Source organism: Canis lupus, chromosome 10 (genome assembly GCF_003254725.2).
Source record: "Canis lupus dingo isolate Sandy chromosome 10, ASM325472v2, whole genome shotgun sequence".
Classification (NCBI taxonomy): domain Eukaryota; kingdom Metazoa; phylum Chordata; class Mammalia; order Carnivora; family Canidae; genus Canis; species Canis lupus.
In genome coordinates this window covers 63,283,417-63,310,591 of record NC_064252.1, presented here as the reverse complement: position 1 = coordinate 63,310,591, position 27,175 = coordinate 63,283,417, and the positions used below count along the sequence as shown (strand labels likewise).

The window sequence follows — 27,175 nt, the reverse complement described above, 5'->3', positions numbered from 1 at the left end:
GCTGCAGGCTCCCTGCATGAAGCCTGCTTCTCCTTTGCCTGTGTCTCTGCCTCTCCTTCCATGTATCTCTCACGAATAAATAAATAAAATCTTTTTTAAAATAAATAAATAAATAAATAAATAAATAAATAAATAAATAAATAAATAAATAAATAAATAATACATCTTAGGAATCCCTGGGTAGGGATCCCTGGGTGGCGCAGCGGTTTGGCGCCTGCCTTTGGCCCAGGGCGCGATCCTGGAGACCCGGGATCGAATCCCACGTCGGGCTCCCGGTGCATGGGGCCTGCTTCTCCCTCTGCCTGTGTCTCTGCCTCTCTCTCTCTGACTATCATAAATAAATAAAAATTAAAAAAAAAAAAAAAAAAAAGGAATCCCTGGGTGGCTCAGCGGTTTAGCACCTGCCTCCAGCTCAGGGTGTGATCCTGGGATCCAGGATCCCTGCAGGGGGTCTGCTTCTCCCTCTGCCTGTGTCTCTGCCTCTCTCTCTGTGTTTCTCATGAATAAATCAATAAAATCTTTAAAAAAATAATAAGAATACATCTTATTTGAGACAAAGCTGGAAGACACAGAAATTTCTTTTAAATTTTAATCACCCACAACCCACCACCCAGAAATAAAAACTAACATTTTGGACTATTTCCTTGTCTTTTTTTTTTTTTTTTTTTTTTTTTTTAAGCCAGGGTGCTTGTACCACCTCCTCCACCTCTGCTCCTCATGTATCCACACACATACATTTTGCAAAACTAGGTTGACTTCTAAGTTTTTCCTTTCTTTGAGGTAAATTTTTACTTAAAACTAATCCATTCCTGAAGTAAGTCAATCGGAGAAGGACAAACATTGTATGTTCTCACTCATTTGGGGAATATAAATAATAGTGAAAGGGAATATAAGGGAAGGGAGAAGAAATGTGTGGGAAATATCAGAAAGGGAGACAGAACATGAAAGACCCCTAACTCTGGGAAACGAACTAGGGGTGGAGGAAGGGGAGGAGGGCAGGGGGTGGGGGCGAATGGGTGATGGGCACTGAGGGGGGCACTTGACGGGATGAGCACTGGGTGTTATTCTTTATGTTGGCAAATTGAACACCAATAAAAAATAAATTTATTATAAAAAATAAAAAATAAAAAAATAAAACTAATCCATTCCATCAAGTACTCCTCAGTGTATCCACACACATATATTTTGCAAAATTAGGTTCACTTCTAGTTTTTCCATTTTTTTTTTTTAAATAAATTTTCCCTTTATTTTTGGTAAATTTTTCCTTACAGCTAACCCATTTAATCAAATACTCATTGCAAGCATTTTTTTAAAAAAAGAGGCAGCAATATATTCCATCCAACGTGTGTGTATATATATAAATGTATCCTATAAATAATTTAAAATATCTTATTTATATGCCTACACAGTATATGTTACTAATATAATAACAATTTAAAAATTAGGAAAAAAAAAAAAAAAACCCTCCTAGGAAAGGAACTACCAGGTCGTGAGCATTCTTTAAGCTCTCCGTTCCTTCTCAATTTCCTTCCAGAAAGTGTGCATTCCACTGACAAAGCTGTGAGGGCTCCTGGCATCACGATCCGACCTCAGGTCACTTATTATTATTATTTCTATTTGTCTCAAGGGCGGTGAGGCCCTAAAACGGGACGGAGGACCCCGCGGCTGGGCACCCGGCGGTGCGCGGGGCAGAGGCGACGGTCCCCGCGCCCCCGCGCCCCGGTCACGGCCCCGGGCTTCGGTGCGGCCGCGCGTGCGCGGGGGCCCCAGCGTCTCGCGCGGCCCGGTTGCCGTGGGAACCGCAGGAGGAGGCTGCGTCCGCAGACCTCGCTGCGAGCTGTATGGAGGCCCGGGCATGGAGCTGCCGGATCCGGTCCGCCAGCGGCTGGGAAACTTCAGCCGGACCGTGTTCAGCGACTCCAACCGGACCGGGCCAGAGTACAGCGACGGTCCGGGTGAGTGGCCGAGGCCCCTCGCAGCGGGGAAGGCCTGCGGACGACCTGGCGCGGGGTATGGAGTGGCCAGATTTTGCCCGGACCTAAAATGGCGGTCTCGCCTTCAGCTGGTTCACCGCAGTGCGGGAAGCGCCCTCGGAGGAGGGGCTGAGCCTGGGGCTGCGGCAGCGGCTGGGGCGCCTCCAGCCTCGTATTTCCACCCCCACGCCCCTCACGACGGGTCCTGCGCCGACGGTGCTGCGGCCTGGCTGGCGAACTGGAAGCCGAGCAGCTGAGGTGGCGCCAGCCTGCCTCAAAAACTAAAAATGCATGAAAACCGCCCTCGCAGCACATGTCCGGTTTCGCACCCTGCGCGCAGGCCGGCGCGGCTTTTCCCCGCGACTTCCGCCCTGGCTCTGCGGGGCCGCGCTGGAGCGGAAGCAGCCCGCGCCGGCGCCCCGGCCCACTCACTGCCCGCCCGGGTCGGAATGTCTTCCCCCTTTCCCTTTTGTTAGCGGGACAAGTGCGTTCCACCGCGAGCCCGTCTTCGGATGGGAGAGGCGGAAATACTTTTTTTTTTTTTTTTTTTTTTTGAGTCATTTTGAAGCCGCTATCCACTCCGGCAAGGCAGCTGCCCAAATAGCCCCGCTTTGCACCAAGCTCGCCCGGTCCCCGCAGCGTCTGAATCCCATAAGCAGACACCCCGAGGCCGCCGCCTTCAACTTGATGGCAGGTGGTCACTCGGGCTCCTCCGACACCGTTTCCCCTTCTTACATCATGATGTCATGATCATTCTGTCAACCAAAAAAAAAATTTTTTTTTTGATCACTTAGGGAATAGAAATCTTTTCCTCTTGCTTGGTTTAGGGATTTTTTTTTTTTTTTTTAAGAGGGAAGAGAAAAGTAAATCCCCATAGTTGCATTGTTGGCACCCTGAATTTAGGCCTCTTCAAGACTCAGGATGTACAGAGAAAGACATAACGTGGAGGATGAGTTTTAAATGTGATTCTAAAGCAAAGACTAAACAGGCACTGAAATCTGATGATGCAAGGTGTCAGGCAGGGGCAGGGGACGTTTTCTGTAAAGGGCCAGACAAGCAGGTACCTTAGACTTTGCAGCCCATAGGCCTCTGTAGCATCCATAGACAAGGGTAACATGCATGCATGTGGCAGTGTTCCAATAAAACTTTATTTATGGACACTGAAATTTGAATTGCATAGGATTTTCAGTGTCACCCAATATTATTCTTTGGATTTTTTTTTTACCCACCCCCCCACCCCAACCATTTAAAAATGTGAAAAAACCATTTTTAGCTCACTTGCTATACAAAAACAGGCAGCTGGCTGGTAGTTTGCCTACCCCTGATTTATATAATGTTTTAATTTAAATTCCGTTTACAGAACTCAACTTGTACTTTTGCAAAATTTAGTAAATTCATGTCTTGTGGCTTTCAAGTTTCATTTACATATTAACTTGATTTTCAACTGCATGATTATAAGTTTGAAATGCCGAAAGATAGACCTAGCATAACTCTTAAGATGCTCACGTACGCGATTTCTGACACAAAAACTACTTTGCAAAATTTGACTGGCTTCTCCAAATGTATTAAAATTGTCAGCTTAATTAATCATTTCCCCCCCCACACACACACACACATTTTCTTCCTGCGAATCCAAAGTAGGTTTGACTTTTGGCACTGTAATTACAAGTATATACCATTACCATGTCCACTGACCAAGAGTTGTACTGTTGTTATGAAAAAAAAAAAAAATCCTAGGCTGGCGAGTTGCCTTCAAGTTAAACAAATTTTAAGAATTCATTTGTCAGTGATAATCTAATAAGAATAAGCAGAATAAAAATTTTAAATAGGGATAAGCAAAAGTAGATAATAACAGAAAAAAGCTAAAGAGCTTGCTGTGAGAGACCACGATTATTTCTTATATTTTAAAATTATTAAATGACAGATATACTCAGCTATGGAGGAAAAAAATCTGTTTTTAAGAAATTTATTCTAGAGCCTTTATAAATTCTTACATTTAGGGCAGTTGATTTCAAAATCTACATCTGTTCTTAAATTGATAGAATTTAGTCAAATTTAGGATGTATTTGTAGGGTTCAATTTAAAAAAATCAAATTCTTAATTTGGGACCCTTCTTCCTTACATAGAAGCAAAAGCTATCTTGCAGTCGGCCTTAAATAAATGAATCTCCTATATCACAAATGGCTCCATTTTTTTTTTTTGGCTCCATTGATATTTATGATGGTACGTTTCCATTAATTCATTCTTTCTGCTTATGCGTATTTGGTATGTACCAGGTGTAAAGCAAGATTTTAGGTTCTCTGAGGGTCTCAAATTTGGGTAGAATATAGTCTGTGCTTACAGTGAGGCTGTGTATTAAGTAAAAGAGAAGCAAGGGGGACTAATGTTGTTGAGGGCCTAACTAAGCACTAGGCATGGTGGAAGGGTGAGATAATTAATGGTCTCTAATCCTCCTCACAAGCAACCTGTGAGGTACTTTTAATGTTACCATTTTACAGATGAAGAAACTGATTAGTTGAGAAATTAATCAGAAAGTGTAAATAATTTATCCCAAGTCTGGCATCCAGGGTTACAGAGGTGTTTGAGGAGTTAGGGGTTTACTTGGACTCCACAGTTCATGATCTCTGTACCACACTAGCCTGTTTCTAGAGTGAGGGGATGTGGTTCTTTGCTAACACTTTATTACACACAGGTTAGAGACAGAAGAGACGAGATTTCTGCTGGGATAGGAGAATGGGATCAGGAAAGGATTTATGGAAAAAAGTGGCATTAAATGGGTATTAATGAATGGGTGGGATTAGGGTATGCTGAAGAGGGGTGTGTCTGTAATTTAGAGGGATTAGTTTTTGTATGAGGTTCGTTTGTGAGATTAGTGTTTATGTATTTTACATGTTCATTTTATAGCCTCTATTTACATAGAACTCTATAAAGGAGGTAACGATCTTTATCTGTTCAACAGGATTCATATTAATATTCCACATTTAATCTATACCGGTAATGTACAAAAAAGTCAACAGGCTGTAATGGCAAAATGATAAAGTAATTGAAAACTATATAACACATCCCCAAGAACTAAATAGTATTAAATAGTATTATGATGAATATTTCTTTTCACCATCAGCAATTATAAATAGGCTTAAAATTTGGAGCTTTGTTGAACCAACCCCGTAGTTACTAACTTTAAGAAACGAAAGGACCTCTAGGGCATTGACCAGGATTAAGAGTTTGTTCTTTTTCTCTTTCTTTTGTAGATAATGAAATGGTATCTAGTTTGGCGTTGCAGATGTCACTTTATTTTAACACTTACTTTTTCCCACTTTGGTGGATAAGCAGCGTTATGATGCTTCAGATGAAGGTAAGTCTATGCTTTTAATACTTCTGCTGAGATCTTTCCTGCCCCTCCCTGGCATTGTTACATTGTCAATAAATTACAGTTCTTAATATCTGTTTTCTATCCCAGGTCAGTTTTACTATCTATGAGATTTTTACAGACATGCTAATTTTTGTGTTTTGCTTTGTTTTTTAGTATTCAATCTTGCCTGATTACTACAAATTTATTGTGGTCACTGTTATCATCCTAATAACCTTAATTGAAGGTATCAGGTTGTATCTGGGCTACATGGGGAACCTACAGGAAAAGGTAGGCTCTTCTTTCCTTTGCTCAGTGCTACATATAAAGGCAGTATGGTTTTCATAGCAAGGAAAAGGCAGAGAGATGTGGTAAAAGGAGCAAAGGCCTGCCTGCAGCTTTACTGTTTCTGTCACTGTAGTCGGTTTGCTGAATCTCTTGAGCCTTGGTTTCTTTGTATATAAAATGGAGAAAATATTTACTCCACCGTTTGTTGGGATTAAGTGAAATAATTTATATAAAGTACCTGAACATAGTAAATACTTAAGAATTGACAATTTCCCCTCTTCTCACCATTGTTGAAAATACTTGGTCAATTAAACATGTCTAGATTCAGGAATCCTGTGCCAGGCACATGCTTTCTGAATCGTCATGCTGCATAAGCATCCACAGCTACCAGAGTTTAGGGATGCTGCCTAAAGATTTCTCTGGTTTTCCAGGTCCCACCCACAGGCCTCACTGTATTTCTTGCTGTTTCCTAACCCAAGCATCCATTCCAGGCTGACATGTTGATTCCTAGTTGTGCTCATTCCACATCTTTGCTTACTTACCTTCTTAAGCCTCTTCTTCCTTCTACCCAACCCTAAAAGCTTACGTCCTTGGGTTCTTTCTTTTACCTACCCTAAGTAGTCTCTTGTCTTATTTCTTGTAGTATTTAGTTCATACCTCTAAGTGGTGCATTTCATTATTCACCAAGGTATGTTGTTCTAGCATTGCCACATCAGTTAGTTTTCACCTTTAATCAAGACTGTAAATCCTTTGAGGACAGGGACCATGTTATACTCCTTTTGAATTACAGAGCTCATAATGTAGGTTTCAGAGTGCTGATCCGTATAAACAAAAGACTGTCCTCTACTGATGTGATTACTCTTACTGTGTGTCATTGCAGGTTCCTGAGTTGGCTGGCTTTTGGCTTTTGAGCCTCCTATTGCAGCTGCCTTTAATTCTCTTCTTGCTCTTTAATGAGGGCCTAACAAATCTGCCCTTGGAAAAAGCGATACACATCATCTTTACTTTGTTCCTTACTTTCCAAGTTGTTTCAGCCTTTCTTACCCTGAGGAAAATGGTAAATCAGTTGGCGACTCGTTTCCACCTCCAAGACTTTGACCGGCTCTCTGCATATAGAGGAGGCGTGAGAAGAATGAGATCTTGTATAGAAGAGATTTGACCCAGTGCTGTTGAGTGAAAAGCTGAAAGGTCAGCTTTTCCACAAGAGGAAAATATCAGAGTTCTAGCATGAGGAGAACAAAGCTAGTGTTTTGAACTATATATTCTTTAGCTTTGAAATTGCAAAGTTGGGGGTAATAAGACTGTATAGTACATGAAAGCAGTGAGTCAACCCTAAAGCCTAAATAGTGTCCATTTGGCACCAGATTTCTTAATATTCTTGTTGACTTTTCAGGTGTGTAGAAGTCTGTGTTAGTAGTCACAGTTTACGAGCTTTACGGGAATATTTCTAGGTAGCACCTAAAACTAGAAATGTGTATATTTCTGTTAAACTTGTTGGCTATTCATGCCTTGGCAGTACGTCTGAAGCACATGGCAATTCTTGTCAGTATTCTGATGTATTATATATTTGTAAATCTAGATACCGATTTTTCATGTCTGCTAGGGTTAAATTCTAACCCTACTCCTAGCTTTTATACTGAAGTTAAAAACCGGTGGATTATCATGGTATTTAGGAAATCATAAAATTGTAATTTTCATAAAACCATGTTCAGTATTTATAGTCATGATGTGCAAAATGTCTTTATAATAAATTATGAAATATTTATGTTAAAGTATTTGCAACAAATTATTCCTGTCTTGTATAATTCTTTTGGGCTGTGGGTTTATTATTTTTATTACAGAGTTGCAAGGGAAAGAGAAACATATATACAGGGTTAGAGAGCCTTTTATGTAGTGGGCACTGGGCTAGGCACATTAACCCTTTTCACCTCACCTACTAGATCATTGTTCACTGAAAAACTCATAGCCAGTAAATTCACACCCGGCTTGATTTGAAAAGCAGGGTGCTTGTTAATAGTACACAGAGCTGAGATGAGCAAAGGGACAATAGTCATGATCTTAAATGAGCACGTTCCCTCGCTAATAAGAGAAATCTATTTAGGGAAGTTCTGTTAAGAACAAAGCTGCATGGGTATATCTGAACATTATTTTTATTATTGGATTGTGTTAAGAGATATAATATTTTCTTCTTTCCTACAGGGAAATGTGCCTTTATAAGTAATGTATTTTACTGAGAGACAGTTGTAGCTACATTAAAAAGTATTCTCTCCAATTTTCCTTTTCTATAATTCAGGCTTATCTTAGTATCTCCCTGTTTTGCCTTATTCATTCTTATATTGCTTATTTTTTGAAAATATTTTCACTTCCCACCCTTAATTACACTTTACCAAACCAATTATGCTAGTTTTATTATTTCTGCTTCCTATTATATATAAAGATCAAATATTTCTCCCTGGTTGCAGAGGCTGTTTTAACTTCTCCCTTCTACCAAAATAGTTCCTATGTATACTCCAGTCATTTGAAATTCAAAATACAGTAACATTTGGATATTTTTCTAAAGCTTAATTTGTTTGCATTTGTTTCCTGGTGGGAATAGATAGGTGATTCTATTAGAAAATATAAAATAAGAACATTAAGCTTATATGACAGATAAATTAAGGGATGATCAAGAAAAACTATTATATTTAACAGTTATTTCCAGAGTTTTATCCTAATTATCAGAGCCTCGGATACATTTAAACTTTAATTTAGTTTTAAAGGATTAATAGCTAAATTATTAGGGCCATAACCAAAAAATGCTAAAGGCTATAAAAATTTTGGTAAAATGAATTTATTAAAATTTTCTATAAAACAATTTTTTTTACTGTAGTAAATACTTGCTTAAAATGCAAATATACTAAGGGTAGGAAAAAGAAAGTCCATTGAGAACATGATCAAGTCATTTATTTTTCCTCTAAACAATTTTGTGTCAGGCTGAACCAATATTTCCTGTTGGAGTATAGCCGGTTCCCTATGTAAGCATATGAAAAATGAGGTAAAGAAGATATTTACATGTCAGCACATTTAGAGTCCATGCAGTCCTTGTTTTTATTTGGATAAGTCTGTCTATTCTTAATTCCTATTACATCTATCTCTCCAGGGGTCCACAACACTGTTCTGAAGATTCCTAGTTAGGATGCTGACCTTCACATATATTTTTTCTTTCACACATTTTTTTATTCCAGAGGCTTTTTCTCATCACAGACAAGGTGGATGCAAATCTCTGTAAAGCAGAATGATTTTTAAAATTGGATTTTAGTCATTGTATGTTTGCATGTCAAGTATGTGAAAGGGAATAGTGGAAGGTTCACAGACAGCTCAGACTGCTCCCAGTTCTCAGGTGTATGATGTGAGAGGTACAATATTTGCAAGACACCCTTAAGACGAAATCCGAAAGCCTAAGTTCATCAAGAAGGTGCCCTGAACAATTCCTAAGTACCTGACAGTAATAGTCCTTCAATTCCAGCACATCTCCCCTCTTTGTTCCTAGAATCCAGTGTCCGGATTATTAGCATGTTGGCCCTTCATCAACATTCCATAGCATTCGCTATTCCTCTCATTGTCTGAGCACAGGAAGGGAACATGGTGAGAGGTGCTGGGCTTGTGGTTAGACACATACACGCTTGCACTTGCCTGTAAACAAGAACAAATGTACTGTCTGGTAGGAAAGGCAGATGAGCAAGTCAGTGATAGCACAATATAATGGGCATTGCAGGATTACAGAGAAGGGACACAGAAAAGATGAAGAATCTGGGAAGCCTTTCCAAACAAAGTAACACTTGAGATTTGAAGAATGTGTGGGTATTAACTGTTCATTTTGGTATGAAGGGAGAAGTTATAGTGACTCTGAGCACTGTTTCGGGTATTGCATGGAGTTCGGTGAAGCTGGTTTGAAGGGTACAAGGGAAGAAAGGACACAGAATAAGGTAGAGAAGCTTGGGAGCAGCTCGTACACTAAGCTAAAGATTTTAATATTCTGAATCCCTGAGTGATTTTTTTTAAAGATTTTATTTATTCATGAGAGACACAGAGAGAGAGGCAGAGACACAGGCAGAGGGAGAAGCAGGCTCCCTGCAGGGAGCTCGATGCAGGACTCGATCCCAGGACCGCAGCATCCCGACCTAAGCCAAAGGCAGATACTCAAACACTGAGCCACCTTGGTGCCCCTCCCTGAGTGATTTAAACAGTAGAATATCACGAACAGATTTAGGTGTCAGAAAGATCTCTCTGAAGAGAACTGTGGAAATGGATTGAAAGGTTTGACCAGATGTTGATTTGATGAAATAACTGTGGGAGAACAAAGTTTCAAAAAATCATTTTATATTTTAAAATAGGTATTGAAAGTTTTTTCCTAATGCAATTTTTTGCAGATTACACACAATGCTAAACACAAGGCACTCGCTGTGTTATTGCCCCTCTACCAGTTGTTAGTTTATTACTAGACTTAAATAGATCTCTATCTAAAGTAGTCTTTTATACATTTTATTTGACATAACCTAGATAGGTTGTTAATTTGCATCAGTTAAAATTATAGCTTTTAAAAACTCAACTTTTAAAAGAAATTTAATCAAGATTTTGAGAGTAAAGAAAAATCATTCTAATTCCACCACCCTAAAATAAGAACTTCAGCAAATGTCATGCTTCCTTGCTGTTTTCCCTTTGTAAATGCTTTTTAAAAAACAGTTGTGATCCCTGGCACTTTCTGCTTTTCTGAAAACATAAATACCCATCTTTCTACCCATCACCTTGAATGACTGCACAATATTCCATCAAGGAGATAGATGCTAATTTTTTTTAACTTCTCTCCTATTGGGTATTTGCATTGTTTTCTTCTTTTGCTTTTATTCCTAACATTGTGATGAGCACCTCATGTATATTGCTTTTTCCATATCTTAGATGATTCTTTTTGATTAATAAGCTGGATTCTCAGAAGTGAAATTGCTGGATCACAGGGTCTGAACATTTTTAAGGACTCTTGATGCATGATGCCAAATTACAATATCCACTTTCTGCCATTCACCACTCACACTTCTAAAGATAGTACAATGAATATTTTGATAAGGACAGACTTATGGACCTTAGTTACCCAATCATCTGTGTATTTCTGAGTGGATAGATACCACAGGTACACTGAATCTCCTAAGGAGGAAAAAAAATAAAATAAAATAAAAACTAAAAGCTGTGGAAGAAGAAATGCAAAGAATTTAAAAAAAAATTTTTTTTTGAATTAAGGGAAAACTGATAAGGGACAGGAAAAGGATTAGGCAAGCTAGTCGCAGTCAGCAACAGACAGTGAGATGTGACACAATAAAAACTGGGTCATTGAGTTGGGACAGCCCTAGGACATAAAAAGACTGAAATGAAGTAAAGCTCTAGATTACTTTGTTCTTGAATATTGAATTTTTTCAGAAGCATGGAGCATGAAATATTATAGTGATAAGCCAAGATTGGAAACATAGCCAAGAAAAAGAGGTCTTTAAGGGATTGTTTAAAATGTGCTGAAGGAATAATTTGGTTTGGTCTTAAACGGCTCAAAAAGTAAATTGACATAAAGCTTTTGCATAGCAAAATAGGCATGGAGGCGGAAAACAATGAGGCAAGGGGAATAGTCTACCCTATTTGTAAATTTATTATAGTGTAAAACATTAGATTTTGGTCCTAGGAAATTCTCATCAGAAACTTAAATGCTATATTTTAAAAGTACAACCAGCACTAATTTATTATGAGTATATATCTTTATTCTAATTTTTAAACAATTATTAATTTGGAAGTTTTAAGTTAATAAAAACAAAACTAAGCAGTTAATTATAGGAATCATTCTAAAAATCCCCCCCGCCCCCACCACCACCACCACCGTGGTGAAGCATTTAAAAACATTCAGGCCTTAGAAAGATGTGTTTAAATACAGATTTAACCACAATGTTTAAATTTATCCTTGTGCTTTCATAGATTTACATCTTTCTAAAAATGAGACCAGTCAAGAAAGTATAGAACTCTTCAAAACAAGATTAAAACCTGAGGATAGGGCAGCCCTGGGGGCTCCGCGGTTTAGCGCCGCCTTCAGTCCAGGTTGTGATCCTGGAGACCCAGGATCAAGTCTCATGTTGGGCTCCCTGCATGGAGCCTACTTCTCCCTCTGCCTGTGTCTCTGCCTCTCTCTCTCTCTCTCTCTCTCTCTGTGTGTCTCTTGTGGAAAAAAAAAACAAAACCTGAGGATAGATAGAACATATATTCTATGAAAAACTAAAGACACTCGGAAATTTATCTTATCAACATACTCAATCTAAACAAGTTCTAGCAACACAGTGTGGCTAGAAGCAGGTTTTTAACCTAGTGAAGTATATAAAATCACAGTGTATAAATCATAGCTATTTGTCCTTCATTGTTCCACAGACCCAAGTGTTTAGCACTAGGTTACATCAAAAATGCAGATTTTTAAAAACACCAAGAATCGCCTTCTAAGTTTTCAGAACTGTAATAGCACTATATTCAGCTGATAGGGAAGTAGTATCATCGATTAATTTTTGAAGGCTTTTAGTTCCTGATCTTGAGTTGGTATATTCTAATCAAAAACATGTTGGGGGGAAAAAATGTTGGAGACACTGCTCAATATTATCACTTAAAAGAGAAAAATGTTTGATAGTCAAATTCAAACTCAAAAAAATGTTTAATATGTACATTTACTCATTGTTTTATAAATATTTGATTCATTAGTGCCTAGAAGTATTAAAATGATCAGTAGGGAGAGTAGAGGTTTAGAACTTTGTTTCAATAACTTTCCTAAAAAGAACTAGTTAAGAGTCAAGGTTTTTTGCTGTTCTAAAATCCTGAGCTCCCTGTGGTCAATAAACCCTTGCTAAGGAAGGCAGCACAGCAGTTAGCTGTTGATTGGTAATTTTACCAAAGGATGTTCATACTATTTATTTTTAGTATGCTATGATTTCGTTCTGCAAAGTCCATGTCATTGAGTTACCTCCAACAATACACTATCCACTATGTCTGATATTTCAGGACAAAAACAGAAATAGAATTGAGTCCTGCCCTTGCAACCAAAGTCCAAAGGAGACAAATTTTAGGTGTTAGTAATAGCTTAGGATAATATTGTATTAGAGCAACATGAAGATAAGTGAGGAATCCTTCTAGGGGGCAGGATGGTCTTTAGCGTCGATGGAACAACATGTGCAAAGGCACAGACCTTCGAAAACAGAAGGACTGAACAGAACCAAAAGTAGTTTGATGTGAATAAAACATAAGGTGTGTAGAAAAGGGCTTGAGATGAGCTGAAAAGATCAGCATCAAGATGTTATCAGTGTTTTATACATGATAGAGTGGACTTTATACTAGAGAGACTGAATAGTGCATCTGTATTGAAACAGAATTAGAAGGCATTGTTTGAAAATGATAGAAAATGATAGAAAACTGAAAGGGAGAGCTCATTTGATTGATGATACAATTTCATTTCAAAAGAATCTCTTAACAGGCTGAAACGCTAGGCACGATACATTTTACACATACACATGCACACACACACACACGCCCTCCAACATACACCTCTCTCAAAAAATCAGTTCACTGGTGCACAATTAAGGAGCTTGTTGTGTGCTGCTTTGCAAGGGAAAAGGGTTTATGATGTGGGAGGTACAATATGAGGGGGTCTTGGGAGAGCACAAGCATGTACTCCAGAAATAGAGGGACCAGGTCACACAGAGTAGCGATCTCACTGTACTCTAGCATGTTGCAGTAGTAACTGTCTCCACGTCATAGTACCTTCCCGACACTTGTGCTCATTGAGAAACCTAAAATCAAATCCAATCACGTCACTACTCTCCGCAAAATTCCATCAGACTCCATTCCCTGCAGCATAACTAACACCCAAACTCCTTGGTGCGGCCCACCTGTCTGGCCTTCTCTTGCCACACCTCTACTCCAACATCTGCAGCTCCTCCAGAGCACCATTCTGGATTTTGCCTATGAACCTTTTCCCCTCAGGCAGCTCTTTTTGCCTAAAGTAATCTTACCCACGTGGTAAATAACCTTTTAATGCCTGGCTCAGCTGTCATAGCCTCTGTGGAAATTTCCTGCTGTCCCCTACCTACTTCCATGTAACACTTGTACACATTGTTCATATGACTGCATTTAAAGCAACTTATTATGTGTATTTTTAAAGATTATTTATTTATTTATTCATGAGAGACACAGAGAAAGAGAGGCAGAGACACAGGCAGAGGGAGAAGCAGACTTCCTGCGGGGAGTCCAATGTGGGACTTGATCCCAGGACTCCAGGATCATGACCTGAGCCAAAGGCAGACACTCAACCACTGAGCCACCCAGGTGCCCCTGCATGTATTTTTATATTATACTCCTGCTACTTAATTGTAAGGTCTTCATAACAAGTGTTCTATTCATCCTTATATTTCTAATGTTTAACACAGTGTAAGGGTTCAATAAATATTTGGTGAATAAGTGAATGAATGGACTCAGTTGATGGAGTCAGTGTTGCACAGTGGTTAAAAGGTGGCTTAAAAGGTTAAAAGTAGCTTCAGAAGCAGATAGACCTACGCTCAAATCCTTTTTCCATTTATCAGCTTGGTCAGCTTAGTTAACTTACCGAATCTTTAATTTATTCATCTTTAAAATGGGTGCTCATGGGGCTTTAAGAATTAAATGAGATACACATCACGATGAGCATTCCTAAGTGGCAAATATTCTTATTATAATATAAGATTCTAAATTTCCTGGGCAATTTAATTTCTACTAAGTCTTTCAACACACTTTGTTGCTTTGTAGGACCAGAAGCTTTACCCTCAGACTTGATTAAGCTTTGATTACCTTCCCCTAAACTGATAAGTCTTACTGATATTGTGTAATAGGAGCTATATCTGGTCTGAACACCCTAAACACCGGGCACAGGCATAAAGCTTGTCCTTCCTGTGAGGCCAGGTCCATTTAGATCAAGTTATAATTGCAGAGGTTGCTTAGAAAGCAAAGCTTCAAAAGAAAGGAAATTAGATATTGTTACAAGGTTGTTGTTTTTTTTTTAACAAGCAAATATGTATCTATTAGGGACATTCCACTAAAATAGGCTTTTTTTTTTTCCTCCCTTTCTCACGAGTTGGTGATCTCAGAATTGTAAAGGTTTTTAGAAGTCATTGTTGATACAGGGAGGTGAGATAAATATACTGTCTCAGGAGTCCAGCTAATTACTTTGGCGTTGTCTATGTGGGCTAAGCAGTTTTATCCTGGGCTTTTCTGTCCAGAAATTGAGTTTTAACTAAGAGACTCAAAAGGAATGACCATGGTAACTAAACTCATAGAAGACTGATGTACAAACCAGGGCTTTTCAATTTATAATGCAAACTACAATGGCCAGTTTTTTTTCTTCCTATAAGAAATCTATTTAAAAAGCCAAAAGCATGGGCAGCCCGGGTGGCTCAGTGGTTTAGCGCTGCCTTTGGCCTAGGGCATGATCCTGGAGTCCCAGGATCGAGTCCCATGTTGGGCTCCCTGTATGGAGCCTGCTTCTCCCTCTGCCTTTGTCTCTGCCTCTCTCTCTCTCTCTCTCTCTCTCTCTCATGAATAAATAAATAAAATCTTTTAAAAAATAAAAAAATAAAAATAAAAAGCCAAAAGCCAAATTATAATCGAAGTTGCTTATTAATCATGAAATGGAGGGAAATGATGTTCATATCATCCAGCTATGCTAATTTGAGATACTCACCTCTACTCTAGAGATGCATCTGCCTCCAAACTGGCTATTTGAATCCCTGCCGATCAGGGCTCCCCAGCCCCATCCCCAGCCCTGGGGGAATGCCATGAGCAGTTAGGGGGGCCAGAAAGGTCATGATGTGTGCAGGGAATGGCAAGCAGTGTCTATAATGCTCAATGTACAGGGAGAGGAAGAGATAAACGAGAGAGAGGAGGCTGAAGAAGTAAACAGGACCAGATCATGGTATGTAAAGACCAGTAAAAAGGAGTAGCGGGGACCACAAGGATTTATTAAGCAGGACTGAGAGCTGAGCTGGGCCATGTGCAGCTATTCCAACCCACGTACTTGCATCATTTTCTATAGCTGTCTGGGTAGTCGTGGACAGATGGTTACACTGATCCAGAGTTAGACGTATATAAAGTAAATGCAGTGGAAAAACAACAACACAGAGGTCTCCAGGTGTGCTGACAGTGGCAGAAAGGAAAGAACCATGGCATCTCTACTAGGTAGAAGGAGAAGTGAAATCATGAGGGATACTCAACAAACAAGGGTGAGGCCAAGGTCTTGATGAGGTGAAAGGCAAGTTTGAGTACCCATCTCAATGGGCATCTTGAGGACAAGAATCGGGTCTTATTCACTCTATCCCCAGAGCCCAAGACCATGCTTAGCACATCTGTAGGCTTTGAAGACTGCTGACTGAACACACAGATAAATCAATAAACCAACCACGGTAGAACTCACAGCTCCTGCCTCCTGGTCTTAATATACAGTCATTTCTTTAATCAGTAAACTCCCTAGAAGTTAGAAATGCCACATTTACTCATACCTATTTTGGGGGCATGAAAAATAATTCTAATTTTAAAACCAACAACCACTCTCACACTAAGAATAAACTTGCAGATTTGGCTGGACTCCCAAAACTAATACAAGTAACAGGCATCATTTAATTGAAGGCTTGCTATGTATCAGATGCTGTGTGCTTGGGCTTTATCATAATCTCATTTGATTCTAATGACAACTCTGTAAGGCAGGAATTATTCCCATTTTATAGAAGCTGAAACCAGGACTTGGGAGAAGTTAAGGACTTGTCCAGACTCAACCAACAAGCAAACAGAAGACAGAATTTAAACCTAGCCTGTTGGGCTCTGAAGACCATGCTTTTTCACCAAGCAATGCCCCCTCCCTCCAAACACATGCTCTGAAGATGTATTTCAGTTGACTTAGAGTTGTCCAATTTAGAAGCCAGAGCAGGAACAATGACACGATTTCTCAACCTTGCACCCCTAGATCTCTAGGGATCAAGAAAAGTAGTAAATAAAAGGTCCACAAGTTACTGTCATTGTTTTTTTTTTTTTTAATTGAATAACATGTTTCCCTACTGAGAGGCTGAGCACACTAACTACACATCTGGGTTTTAAAATGTTCCTTGGAATTGCTCATTTCAGGACAAAGTTGACTGGCAGTTAAAGAAATGTGTATTTGATTAATTTTTTAAAGATTTTATATTTATTTATTCATGAGAGACACAGAGAGGGGCAGAGAGAGAAACAGTCTCCCTACGAGCCCAATGCGGGACTCAATCCCAGGACCCCAGATCACGCCCTGAGCTGAAAGTAGTTGCTCAACCGCTGAGCCACCCAGGGGTCCCTGATTCATTTTTTTAAGTGAGGAAAACTTCCGGTAGATGAATTAAAAGGATTGTCATTTTCTGAAGTAGATCCTTGTGAAAGCCTTTTTAAAAGTTTACTTTTCATGTGCTATCTTATTTACCCCTCCAAAGAATGGTAACAATTGCATTGTTATAATATTATATATTAATAATTATAACATTTTCCATATAAGAAAAACTGGGCATCTAATAAGTGAACCAAGATCATATAGTCTGTAAATAGCAGAACTGGGATTCAAAATGCAGTGTCTGATTCCAAAGCTTTATTACACAGTTCTACAGATGAGTTGAGGTCCTGTTGTTTGGCAGGCAGAGAGGTCTCTAGGATGACTCAGATACTGTTCAGGAGACTTACAGTCTAATAGTAGCTTTCACAAAGGGGAAGTGTAAGAGAGAGTAATAATGAGGTGCTTGGCGGGGGAAACTGGGCCCCACTCGAGGGGCTTCTGTCCCATTTCAAATAGCCATGGGGTCCAGAGTGTGAACCCACTGTTGGAGCCAGGAAGCAGCAGGGCTTTTAAAGCAGCCGGTAGCCTGCCCTGTGACCCACAATTGCACTACTGGTATTTGCCCCAAAGATACAGATGTAGTGAAACGCTGGGACACCTGCACCCCAATGTTCATAGTGGCAATGTCCACAATAGCCAAACTGTGGAAGGAGCCACAATGTCCTCTGACAGATGAATGGATAAAGCAGATGTGGTCTATATACACAACGGAATGTTACTCAGCCATCAGAAAGGGTGAATACCCACCATTTACTTCCACCTGGATGGAACTGGAAGGTATTATGCTGAATGAAATAAGTCAATCGGAGAAAGACAATAATCATATATGGTTTTACTCATACATGGAATATAAGAAATAGTACAAGGGACCCTAAGGGAAAGGAGGGAAACTGAGTGGGGAAAAAATTAGAGAGGAAGACAAACCATCAGAGACTCCTAACTCTGGGAAACAAACAAAGGGTTGCAGAAGGGGAGGTGGGCAGGGGGATGGGGTAACTGGGGGATGGGCACTAAGGAGGGCACGTGATGGGATGAGCACTGGATGTTTTACTATATGTTGGCAAATTCAATTTAAGTAAAATATATTTAAAAATAAAATAAAGCAGCTTGTCATGCACATTTGCTTCCTTTTCCCTCTTGCCTTAGAATAAACCCCAAAGCTATGTTTTATAAAGCCAAATTCCTCTACAACAAATGAATGATGTACAAACTGAGAGCTCACAGAGATGCTGACAAAGGAGAAAAATGGTCACATGGGGTCATAGGAAACGGATTCTGAGAGAGGCAATTTGAATCATTAGTGGTCCTGTGACACTCAAGGTGCCTACACACTTTTGTTTCTCTGAGTAATGGGTTGATTATTAAAATTAACTTAAATCCTACGTATTTATTACTCAGTTTCTAAATCATAATCTTTAAAATATGAGGACTTGTCAGATATTACTCTGTATTTATGCCTCAGCATTTATGAATTTGTTTTTTTTTTAAATATCAGAATTAAATATTTTCTGAAATTAATTTTTGGTCCTACAGAAACAAAAAGGAACTCACTGGTCTTGGATTTCAGAGACGTAAACACCATGGAGCTCAAGTGCACAAGCTTACCTAATAACATCTTGATGGAGAGTTTTTGTTTTGTTTTGCTTTGACTTTTAAACTTAAAAATAATAGAGTTAAGGTAAGGCGCACGTGCACTTGGGGTGTTATTGTGTGGCTCCATATCAAACAAAATCTTAATAACACCTACAGCTTGCCAAATTTCTTTTGAAAACGTCAGTCTTCTGAGTTACAAAAACAGTCCCCACTAAGCTGCTGTCTTTACTACATGAAATGGGACGGAGCCAGATATTTCTTCCTTTTGCAAACAAGCCCAAATCAGCACACGAATGGAGGAGTGAAAAAGACACAACGAAAATACAAGAATAATCAAGCCCCTCGCAAAAATGCCCACTCCGACTGCCGGGCACAGGCAATCACAAGTCAACGTGATCCTCACCAAAGACAAAAACAATCTGCTCACAGCAAACGCAGCTGCAGCTAATAACACGAGCAATATCAAGAGCAGATCTGAACACACACACACCAGAGAAGAGATTTTCATGGTTTCGTAGAGAAAACCCCACCTTCTACCCCATTCAGTGCCAAGAGCGAAGTCAAGCAAATGGAAAATACGCTGGAAATTTCGTTGAGGCTCTCCAACAAAAACATTCCTTCCCTTTTCCTTTTAACTATTTGACACAGCCACGCTTTGGAGCGAGAGGGTGCGAACAGTCACCCCCTACCCGCCCTAGGAGTGTTTTACTGTAATTGCTTTCTGAGATGCTGGGCTACTCCAGGCTACGTTTACCATTTCCAAGCCCCCGGGAGTACGTGTGATGGGTGCTGCCAACCCCGAATCACCTGGTAAAGGTGTCTGCCTGGGAAAGCACACGCTTTTCCAGTTTAATTCCTGCCTTAACCGTGTAAGCCTCTGTCCTATTGACTAACAGCCACATACCCCAATAAGGTGTCATGTGTGTGTGTGTGTTGTTGTTGTTAAGTTTGGAACCTAAGCAGAGAAATTGTGCTAAGGTTGGGGAAAGTCTTTAATTTTACTCCAATTAAAAAAAAAAAAAAAGAACAGGATAAAACAGAGGGAGTGTGAGCAAGCAGGAACTCAGTGTAAACCTTTTAAATCTAGCCTCTTATAGGTTAGGGACTTTGTTTCTTTTGATTTCCCTAGACTCAGGATTCAATTCCTGGTCAAACCACAAAAGGAGAACTGCAGAATCGGGCCCTGCGTATTTGAACGGCCATCAGAGAATGGCAGTCAGAACTCTTCCTTGCCAGTAGCTTTTAGGATTGCCCTAAATATCATAGGTTTTCTAAGTCTTCTTCATAAGGCTTATTCGTTATTTAAAAAATAAATAAATAAATTTTAAAAATTAAAAAAAAATGTCCATTTAATGATTGCTTGAATAGCCTATTCCTCCTTCATGGAAAAACAAGGTCAGTACCAGGACCATGGTTTTTATTCTCCATTCAGCATCTTTCTCTGACATCCGTTTTAATACATATGAATAGCTTTGCATTTGGGTCACATCTTTCTACGGCAGCTATCTGTGTTAAAATGATCATCTTGGTCACTTAACGGGGCACCGCAGTGCTGGAAAGAGGAAGTGACATAGCCAGGTCAAGTTTGGTGAGCACAAAATTTGAATCCAGGTCTGACTGCTGCTCCTACAAGGCCACACTTTCCCCCCACACTCCTTCTCTTTACTCTGTACTGTCATCTAGAGTGACAGCCTGCAAATGAACTGAATACCTGCATTTTATGTTCCATCCTGGGTTTCAAAGTAAACTCAAGGGTGAGATCTGTGCAAGTTTGGTTTCTTTACTTTGCTGTTTTGACTCTTCAGCTTCCTTACCCGTTAAAAGACAATTCCACCCACTCAACTATATTATAGGCATTTTCAGGGTCTAAGGAGATCTGTAAATGGCTTGGAGAAAGGTGAGGGCTTATTATTCAAGTGGGCCAAATGATAGTCCCCTAAAGATGTCCATGTCCTAATCCCTGGAACCTGTGAATAGGTTAGGTTCCAAGGCAAAGGGAATTCAGTTTGCAAATGGAATTAAGGCTGATTTTAAAAGAGAGAGATTATCCTGGATTATCCAGGTGGGTCCAAAGTAATTACAAAGATCTTAAATGTGGAAGAGGGGAGCAGAGGAGGTCAGAGGGGTCTCACGTGAGCAAGACTCAATTGGCCCCTGCTGGCTTTGAGGACGGAATGGGGTAGAAACCAAGGAATGTGGGCAGCCTCTAGACGATGCAAAAAGAAAATGAATTCTCTCCCAGAGCCTCCAGAAAGGAACACAACCCTGCTCGTATCTCGATCTCAGCCCAGCGAGAGATTTGTGTTAAGCCACTAAATTTGTGGTATTGTTATGTATCCATAGAAACTAATGCAGTTATCAAAATGAACTATTTTTTTTAAAGATTTTATTTATTTATTCATGAGAGACACACAGAGAGAAGCAGAGACACAGGCAGAGGGAGAAGCAGGCTCCATGCAGGGAGCCCGACGTGGGACTCGATCCCAGGACCCCAGGGGTCACGCCCTGAGCCAAAGGCAGACACCCAACCGCTGAGCCACCCAGGCGTCCCTTAATGACTGAACTTCTAAGGACCAAAACAAGTTCTAGATGGATTATGAGAGCTGAATGAAATACACTGAGTTGCTGGCACTGTGTCTGCCTTGTAGGTCACCGAAACAAATCCAATAAGAGAGACAGCAAGACAACAGGGCTCACAGGGGCACACAGCCAGCCAGGGAGGGGGCAAGGGCAGTCTGGAGCTGCCCCAGGATAGCCTGAGCGGAGACCCGTGCTAAAAATGACAAGAGGCTGCAAACCATCCCACCTGTTAGGTGAGACACCCTTGGTGTCACCCACGTAGACAGATGATTCTCCCCTCGTCCCCACCCCCCAACACCCCAGGCTGCACCCATTTTGTCTCTTTTGGTTCCCTGTTACCCTTCCAATTCCCCTTCCGGCCACTCTCAGCTCACATTCCCCCACCCCCACCCCACCCTCCGGAGGCTGGGTTTGGAGCTCTGTGATCTGCTCTGGAGCCAAATCCCCAGGAACACCTCTGGTGGTCAGTTTCCAGATTCAGGGACCAGGCAGGTCACCGAGCAACTTTATCCTTATTCTATTCTTGCTGGAAGATCATTCCTGCTTCACAGACATCTTATCAGAGGTCCTCCAGGGACAGAGGCAGAGCAAATGCCAGATTTTAAAATTATTTCCCTCCAGCTGTGCATTAATATTTTATTTCAATCTTGCCCCAAAGCCTGCTCAAGATGAAAAGCTTGAGGGGGTTCCAAAGGTGGATCAGAGCCAAACTGATTTTTGTCCATGTCTCCAGGCCCCAGCTCTCTCCCACCTACAGCAACCGGATCATTAAAATGAAAATCCTGCCCTGGAGAATCCTCTATTCCTGCAGATTTACATACACCTAGCACCCTGGCCAGGCCTCAGAAGCTCTTCCCCGGTCAATTCAGCTTCCACGTGAGCGTCCCCTCTGACCCACATTCCTGGGACAATTTCTTTTGCAAATCAGCAGGTCTTAAGCAAACAAGGGCATATTCAGGACACTGAACTACGCAATTAGCTGAGGGTAAATTTGGCAAGGCATCTGGTCTGTTCACCAAAATGGAAATACAAAAAAAAAAAAAAAAAAAATCCAGCTTTTAAAATTAAACATTAACTGTGTAAGGTTGATTCTGGGCAAGCCTGTGTGGGGTGGCACAGAGGAGCACTGGCTCTGGACGAGGGGTGGAGGGACTGGGATTCCTGGGGCCACTCGGGAGAATCATCATCTGATTGGGGCAGATGCTAAACGTGGAGACAAATATGATTGCGCAGTGCCAGAAAATGAGAGCAAATAGCCAGTCATCTTTTGTTGGCATCTCCTAAAGTCAGCTCTCAGCAGGGTTTAACATTTTACTAACTGTGGGCATTAGAATTGTTAAAAAGGATACCCTGGATTAATCAAATGAAAGATACACTCCCTGAGTCTCTGGGATGTTAGAACACACATCTTATGTAAAAGCCTGTGCCACTCTTACATAACGCAAGGTCAAAGGCACAGGTCAATGAAACAATAAGAGGGCCTCGAAGAGAGTAGAATGCGTGGTGGCAAACGTATTCACTGTTAGGCCCTTCCAGCCACTTCTGGTTCGGGAGCATTTGTGTTGAAGTTCTGTAATCACCCGCCTCTGAGAATCACAAAGGTCAGTGTGACAGGTTTCCAAACACTGGAGGAAAACAACACATATAAATATCAGAACGATCGGTCAAGCTGGTTTTCAGGAAAACCAGGAAGTCAAAATACTATCTTTTCCCAACTTTTGCAGCAATCCGCAGCCCCTGTAATAGAAATGATGAGTCAGTTAGGAAAGTCATGACTGCTTTTCTACTTCTTTCTGCTCATCTGAGGAATTCTTATGTAATTCTCCACCAGCTGACTTTGCAGTATGACCATCCTTTTTGGTCAAAGTCAGACTATTCTACACAATATGAGAAAAGGGGTAGAAAAAAAAAGAATTTCAATAGCGATAAATGCAGACCTGGACATATGAGAAAATATCAAAGCACTCAAAAAGAAGCTGAGCACTATACAGAGGTCACCCAGAGTAAAGTGTCTTAGTGGACCACATAATGAGCAAAAGTCAGCAGGTAGGTATTTAAAAGACAGGCTAATGCCTGGAAGGCCAGAAACAAGATCAGATCATGGATGTGCTCTATACAATTGGGGAAGTTAGCTACATGTGACTATTTAAATTTAAATTAATTAAACATAAAGGAAATGTAGAGTTCAGTTCCTGAGTCACACTAGCCACATTTCAAGCGCTCCATGGCTGCATGTGGCCAGTGTCTACTGGACCCGTCAGCACAGATAGAGCATATTTCCACCACTGCAGAAAGGTCTATCTGATGCTGCTACTCTAGAAAGAGAGGAGCCCTGGAAGTAACCTGGACAACTACCACCAAGGTCAACGGAACCTTTAAGAGAGTCAATAGAGACTAAGTTTTTTAAGCTTTGAAAGGAAAAAGGTAAAGAGTGTCTTTAGGCCTTAAAAGTATAACTGGTGAGTGAAGACCAGCTATTTTCCACTTGTTTGAAGAGCTAAAGCAGGAAGATTGTAAGTTGATCATAAAGAACCTCTAATTGTGAGGTGACTGCATGCTGGAAGAGAATAGCAAGGGACACTGTCAAATTTGTATCCTGGGAAAGATTTAAAAATAGGGTAGTGACCTGGCATCCCAGATTTGGTGTCAGGGGATTGACTAGAGTGAACTCTATCATCATCATCAATTTGCTTTGATCAGTTCGAGTCCAGCACATAATCAAATGACAGTCACAGAGAAGCACTGCTGCCTGAGTCCCCAGAGGATTTGGTTCACTGTCTCATGCCTATGGGGGCTGTCATCCCCAATCGCAGCCTGAGATCTTGACCTCAAAGTCTGGCTGCTTTTTCCTCCCCCTGTAGAAATTGTTTCCAATGGGAATTAGAAAAGTTCACGCCAGCCTTTCCTTTGAGCAGCCCACTCCACCTTTTTTGAGAAGCTACAGAGGCAGAGCCCACGGTGACCTCAGATGCACCGACTAAATTGGCATGACTATGATATGACCCAGCAGGTAAGAGCCTAAACTCTGGAACCTGACAGGCCCAGATTGGAGTTCCAACACTGCCTCTTACTGACTGGGCAACCTCGGGCCATTTATCCTTCATATGAGACATTCTCTCTTGGTTGCAGATAACATTTTCTTTTAAGAAATTGAAAACAGGGACACCTGGGTGGCTCAGCAGTTGAGCATCTGCCTTTGGCCCAGGGTGTGATTCTGGGGTCCTGGGATTGAGTCCCAAGTCAGGCTCCCTGCATGGAGCCTGCTTCTCCCTCTGCCTGTGTCTCTGCCTCTCTCTGTGTGTCTCTCATGAATAAATAAATACAATCTGTAAAAATAAATAAATAAAATAAAATAAAAATAAAAATTGAAAACGTATTGGGTTATGTACCCAAGAAACTCAAGGGTCTGCCCGCCGTTTCAGGATCTCTCACTCACCATACTCCTCTTTGTTACTGGTTTTGTTTATTAATCTCTTTTGGTGGCAACTGGCAAAACTCCAACCCAAACTAGGTAACATAAATAGGGAATTTATAGGTTCGTGTAACCTGGGTGATCGAGAGTACAGCAAACGTCAGACGTGATTGAATCTAGGGTTCCAAACGATATCTTTCCATCCTCAAATAAGCATGTTCTATACAGTAAGACGAATATCAGAAGCCAAGCCCTAGACTTAACCTGAAGTTTTTCTCAAGGGACAAAGATCGTATCTTTCCTGATAGAAAAGTCCCAGGACAGTTTCTGATTAGCCCACCCTGGGCCAATGCCCATTTATAGACTAGTCACTGGGACCAAAAGGATGGAATGCTCTGACTGGTCAGGTCACCTGGTCATTCCATGGCCTAAAAATAGACTAAGTAACCAGCACACAACTGCAAGCAACGCGTTCCTCACAGGAGAGAGGCAGCTTGAGGACCTTACGGTCCATAAGAACGTGCTCACTGCAACTCCTCAGTCTTAGTTTCCCCACCTGCAAAGGGGAATAAAATGCTTTTCTCATAGGACTGTTAAGAGATCAAATGAAGTACCTCCTGTAAAGCATCTGGGACATTGCTCAAAAGATGGCAGCTTATAGTTTTGCCAAACAACAATTTACTATTATTTTGTGTAGGACCCTGTAGCTTTGTAACCTGTCACCTTGGCTGGGCTGAATTCCTTTTCCTCTATGTTTCTGTTTAGTCGGGGAGAGAGGTTCTTTCATGAGATGGGGAGGGTGGAAGTGAAGCAACAGCCACTTTGCAGTTCACACATGCCGCAAATCCGCTAGATCACCTTGTGGGTGTGGGGTGGAGCCTAGCCTGGAGTAGTTCCACTTTCCCCTGGAAACACCTTCAGCCTCTCTGACTCCTGGACCAGGTGTGTGTACACTTCTGCAGTGCAGGTGCCATCTTCCCCTGTAGCACATCCATACACCAAAGGCAGCGAGAACTAGCTTGGGTTTCAGTCCTCCTTGGGTCCTTCCTCATGCTTGGGGGTTCCAGCTTGTGTTTGCTCTCTTCTACCTTATACCCACCTTCCCTTCCCACCTATCGTCTCTGGAGACTTCAAGCCTGAGCATTAGACACAAGGACAACAGCCTTACAGAGATTCCTTAACCAGCTCCCACAATTGCATAAGGTCCCATCCCTGACACATCCACTCCCCCCTCTAAGTGCTTCTGTCTCTTTCACTGGACCCTGACTGATGACACCAGAACTTCGTTTTTCTGAACAACCCCCCCCCCCCACTCATCTCCCTTTAGGGCTTAAAGGAAATAAGATTCTTTGGAAATGGTTTTTATGAGAAGCACAAATTATTACGAAACTAGAGCTGACAGTTAAACTTCAAAATAATAATTAAAAAAACAAAACAAAAAAACAAAGAAAGTTGGGGGTGGGGGAGACAACACCATAGGGCCAAACACATTCTAACTTCCACCCCAGAGGCACAGTAGATGAAATAAATGGGACCAGAAGCCTTTATTATTGATCCTGATTATTAGTTTGTACTTGCCCAAGATCAAGCGCAAAACCCATGCAAGAGACAATTAGACACTTGGGCCGAGGAGAGGAGTTCGGTCACTGAAATCAAGCAATAATCCTTTTCTGTCTACTTATATATAAGCTTAAGGCCAGTGAGCGAGGGTGTCCATCATACCAACATATATGCACCCCGAAAATTTCTTGCCATGTGCCTTCCTGCGTTTGGAGGCTTGGCTGGGTCCCCAGTGGCGGCTGCCCAGGACAGTGTTCTCTGGACTTCCTCACTCCCTCCCTTTCCACAGGAAACAACAAAGCAGTACATGCTGCTCCCTCCTGTGCTCTGGAGGAACTCATGACAGGCCATGCTGGCTAAGAAAGGAAGCATTCCCATCCCGTCACATGGACAGAGGGGACTTTAGGAAAAAGTGAGTTCGCTTTGGGACTACACCAAGGCACCTCTCAGCGTAGGGAAGCTCAGTGGCTTCTTGACCCTCTCTCCCAATGCTGTCCACAAAGCTCTCTTCCTTGGATGTCCCTACCTGACATTTACCACTAGAGTACTTTATTGTGGACTCAAGTCACAGTCACATAAGACACTTTGATCATCTTTGTGCCCTGGAACAGTAAGGAGAGACGCTCCCAGCCCCTGGTGAGGTTTTAGGGTGGAGGGGAGGGGTGGTAGATAATAGGACCCAGGTGGTAGAAAGGGGTGGTCTGAAGAGAGGGGACAATGAATGGTAGTTCTAGGAGCCACCATAGCGTGAGTGCCTTGGATTGCTCAGTGGTGTGCAGGGCTATAGGTCAGGGGGCCTCTCGGGTAGGAGAGGACACGTAAAGGAACGTAGAAAGGCCCTGAGCTTCCCTCTGCCACAGCTCGGCCTAGGCCTACATATCTTGCCTCCACATACCCTTTCCGTCTTCCTGTATCTCAGTCATTTCAAGGGTCACGTTGGGGGCCTATTCCATGCTCTCTGCGATAGGTCAGATGCCTCAGGCTTCTTGCCCCCCATC

At 41.3% G+C, this 27,175-nt stretch overlaps 1 protein-coding gene and 1 long non-coding RNA gene across 3 annotated transcripts in view; one reads left to right on the top strand and one right to left on the bottom strand.

Moving 5' to 3' along the window:
• LOC112673375 (uncharacterized) overlaps positions 1-1,731 on the bottom strand; it is a 114,933-nt gene extending 113,202 nt beyond the window's left edge. For both annotated transcript variants that reach the window (XR_004819219.2, XR_004819220.2), the window contains exon 1: positions 1,484-1,731. This is a non-coding gene — a long non-coding RNA (uncharacterized LOC112673375). The remainder of the gene's footprint in view (positions 1-1,483) is intronic.
• Positions 1,731-7,399, top strand: TMEM17 (transmembrane protein 17). Its single transcript, XM_025469023.3, has 4 exons — positions 1,731-1,955; positions 5,225-5,328; positions 5,500-5,613; positions 6,491-7,399. Exons 1-4 carry the CDS (start codon positions 1,856-1,858, stop codon positions 6,767-6,769), a joined length of 597 nt encoding a protein of 198 aa, XP_025324808.1. The 5' UTR covers positions 1,731-1,855; the 3' UTR covers positions 6,770-7,399.
• Positions 7,400-27,175: the final 19,776 nt, after the last annotated feature.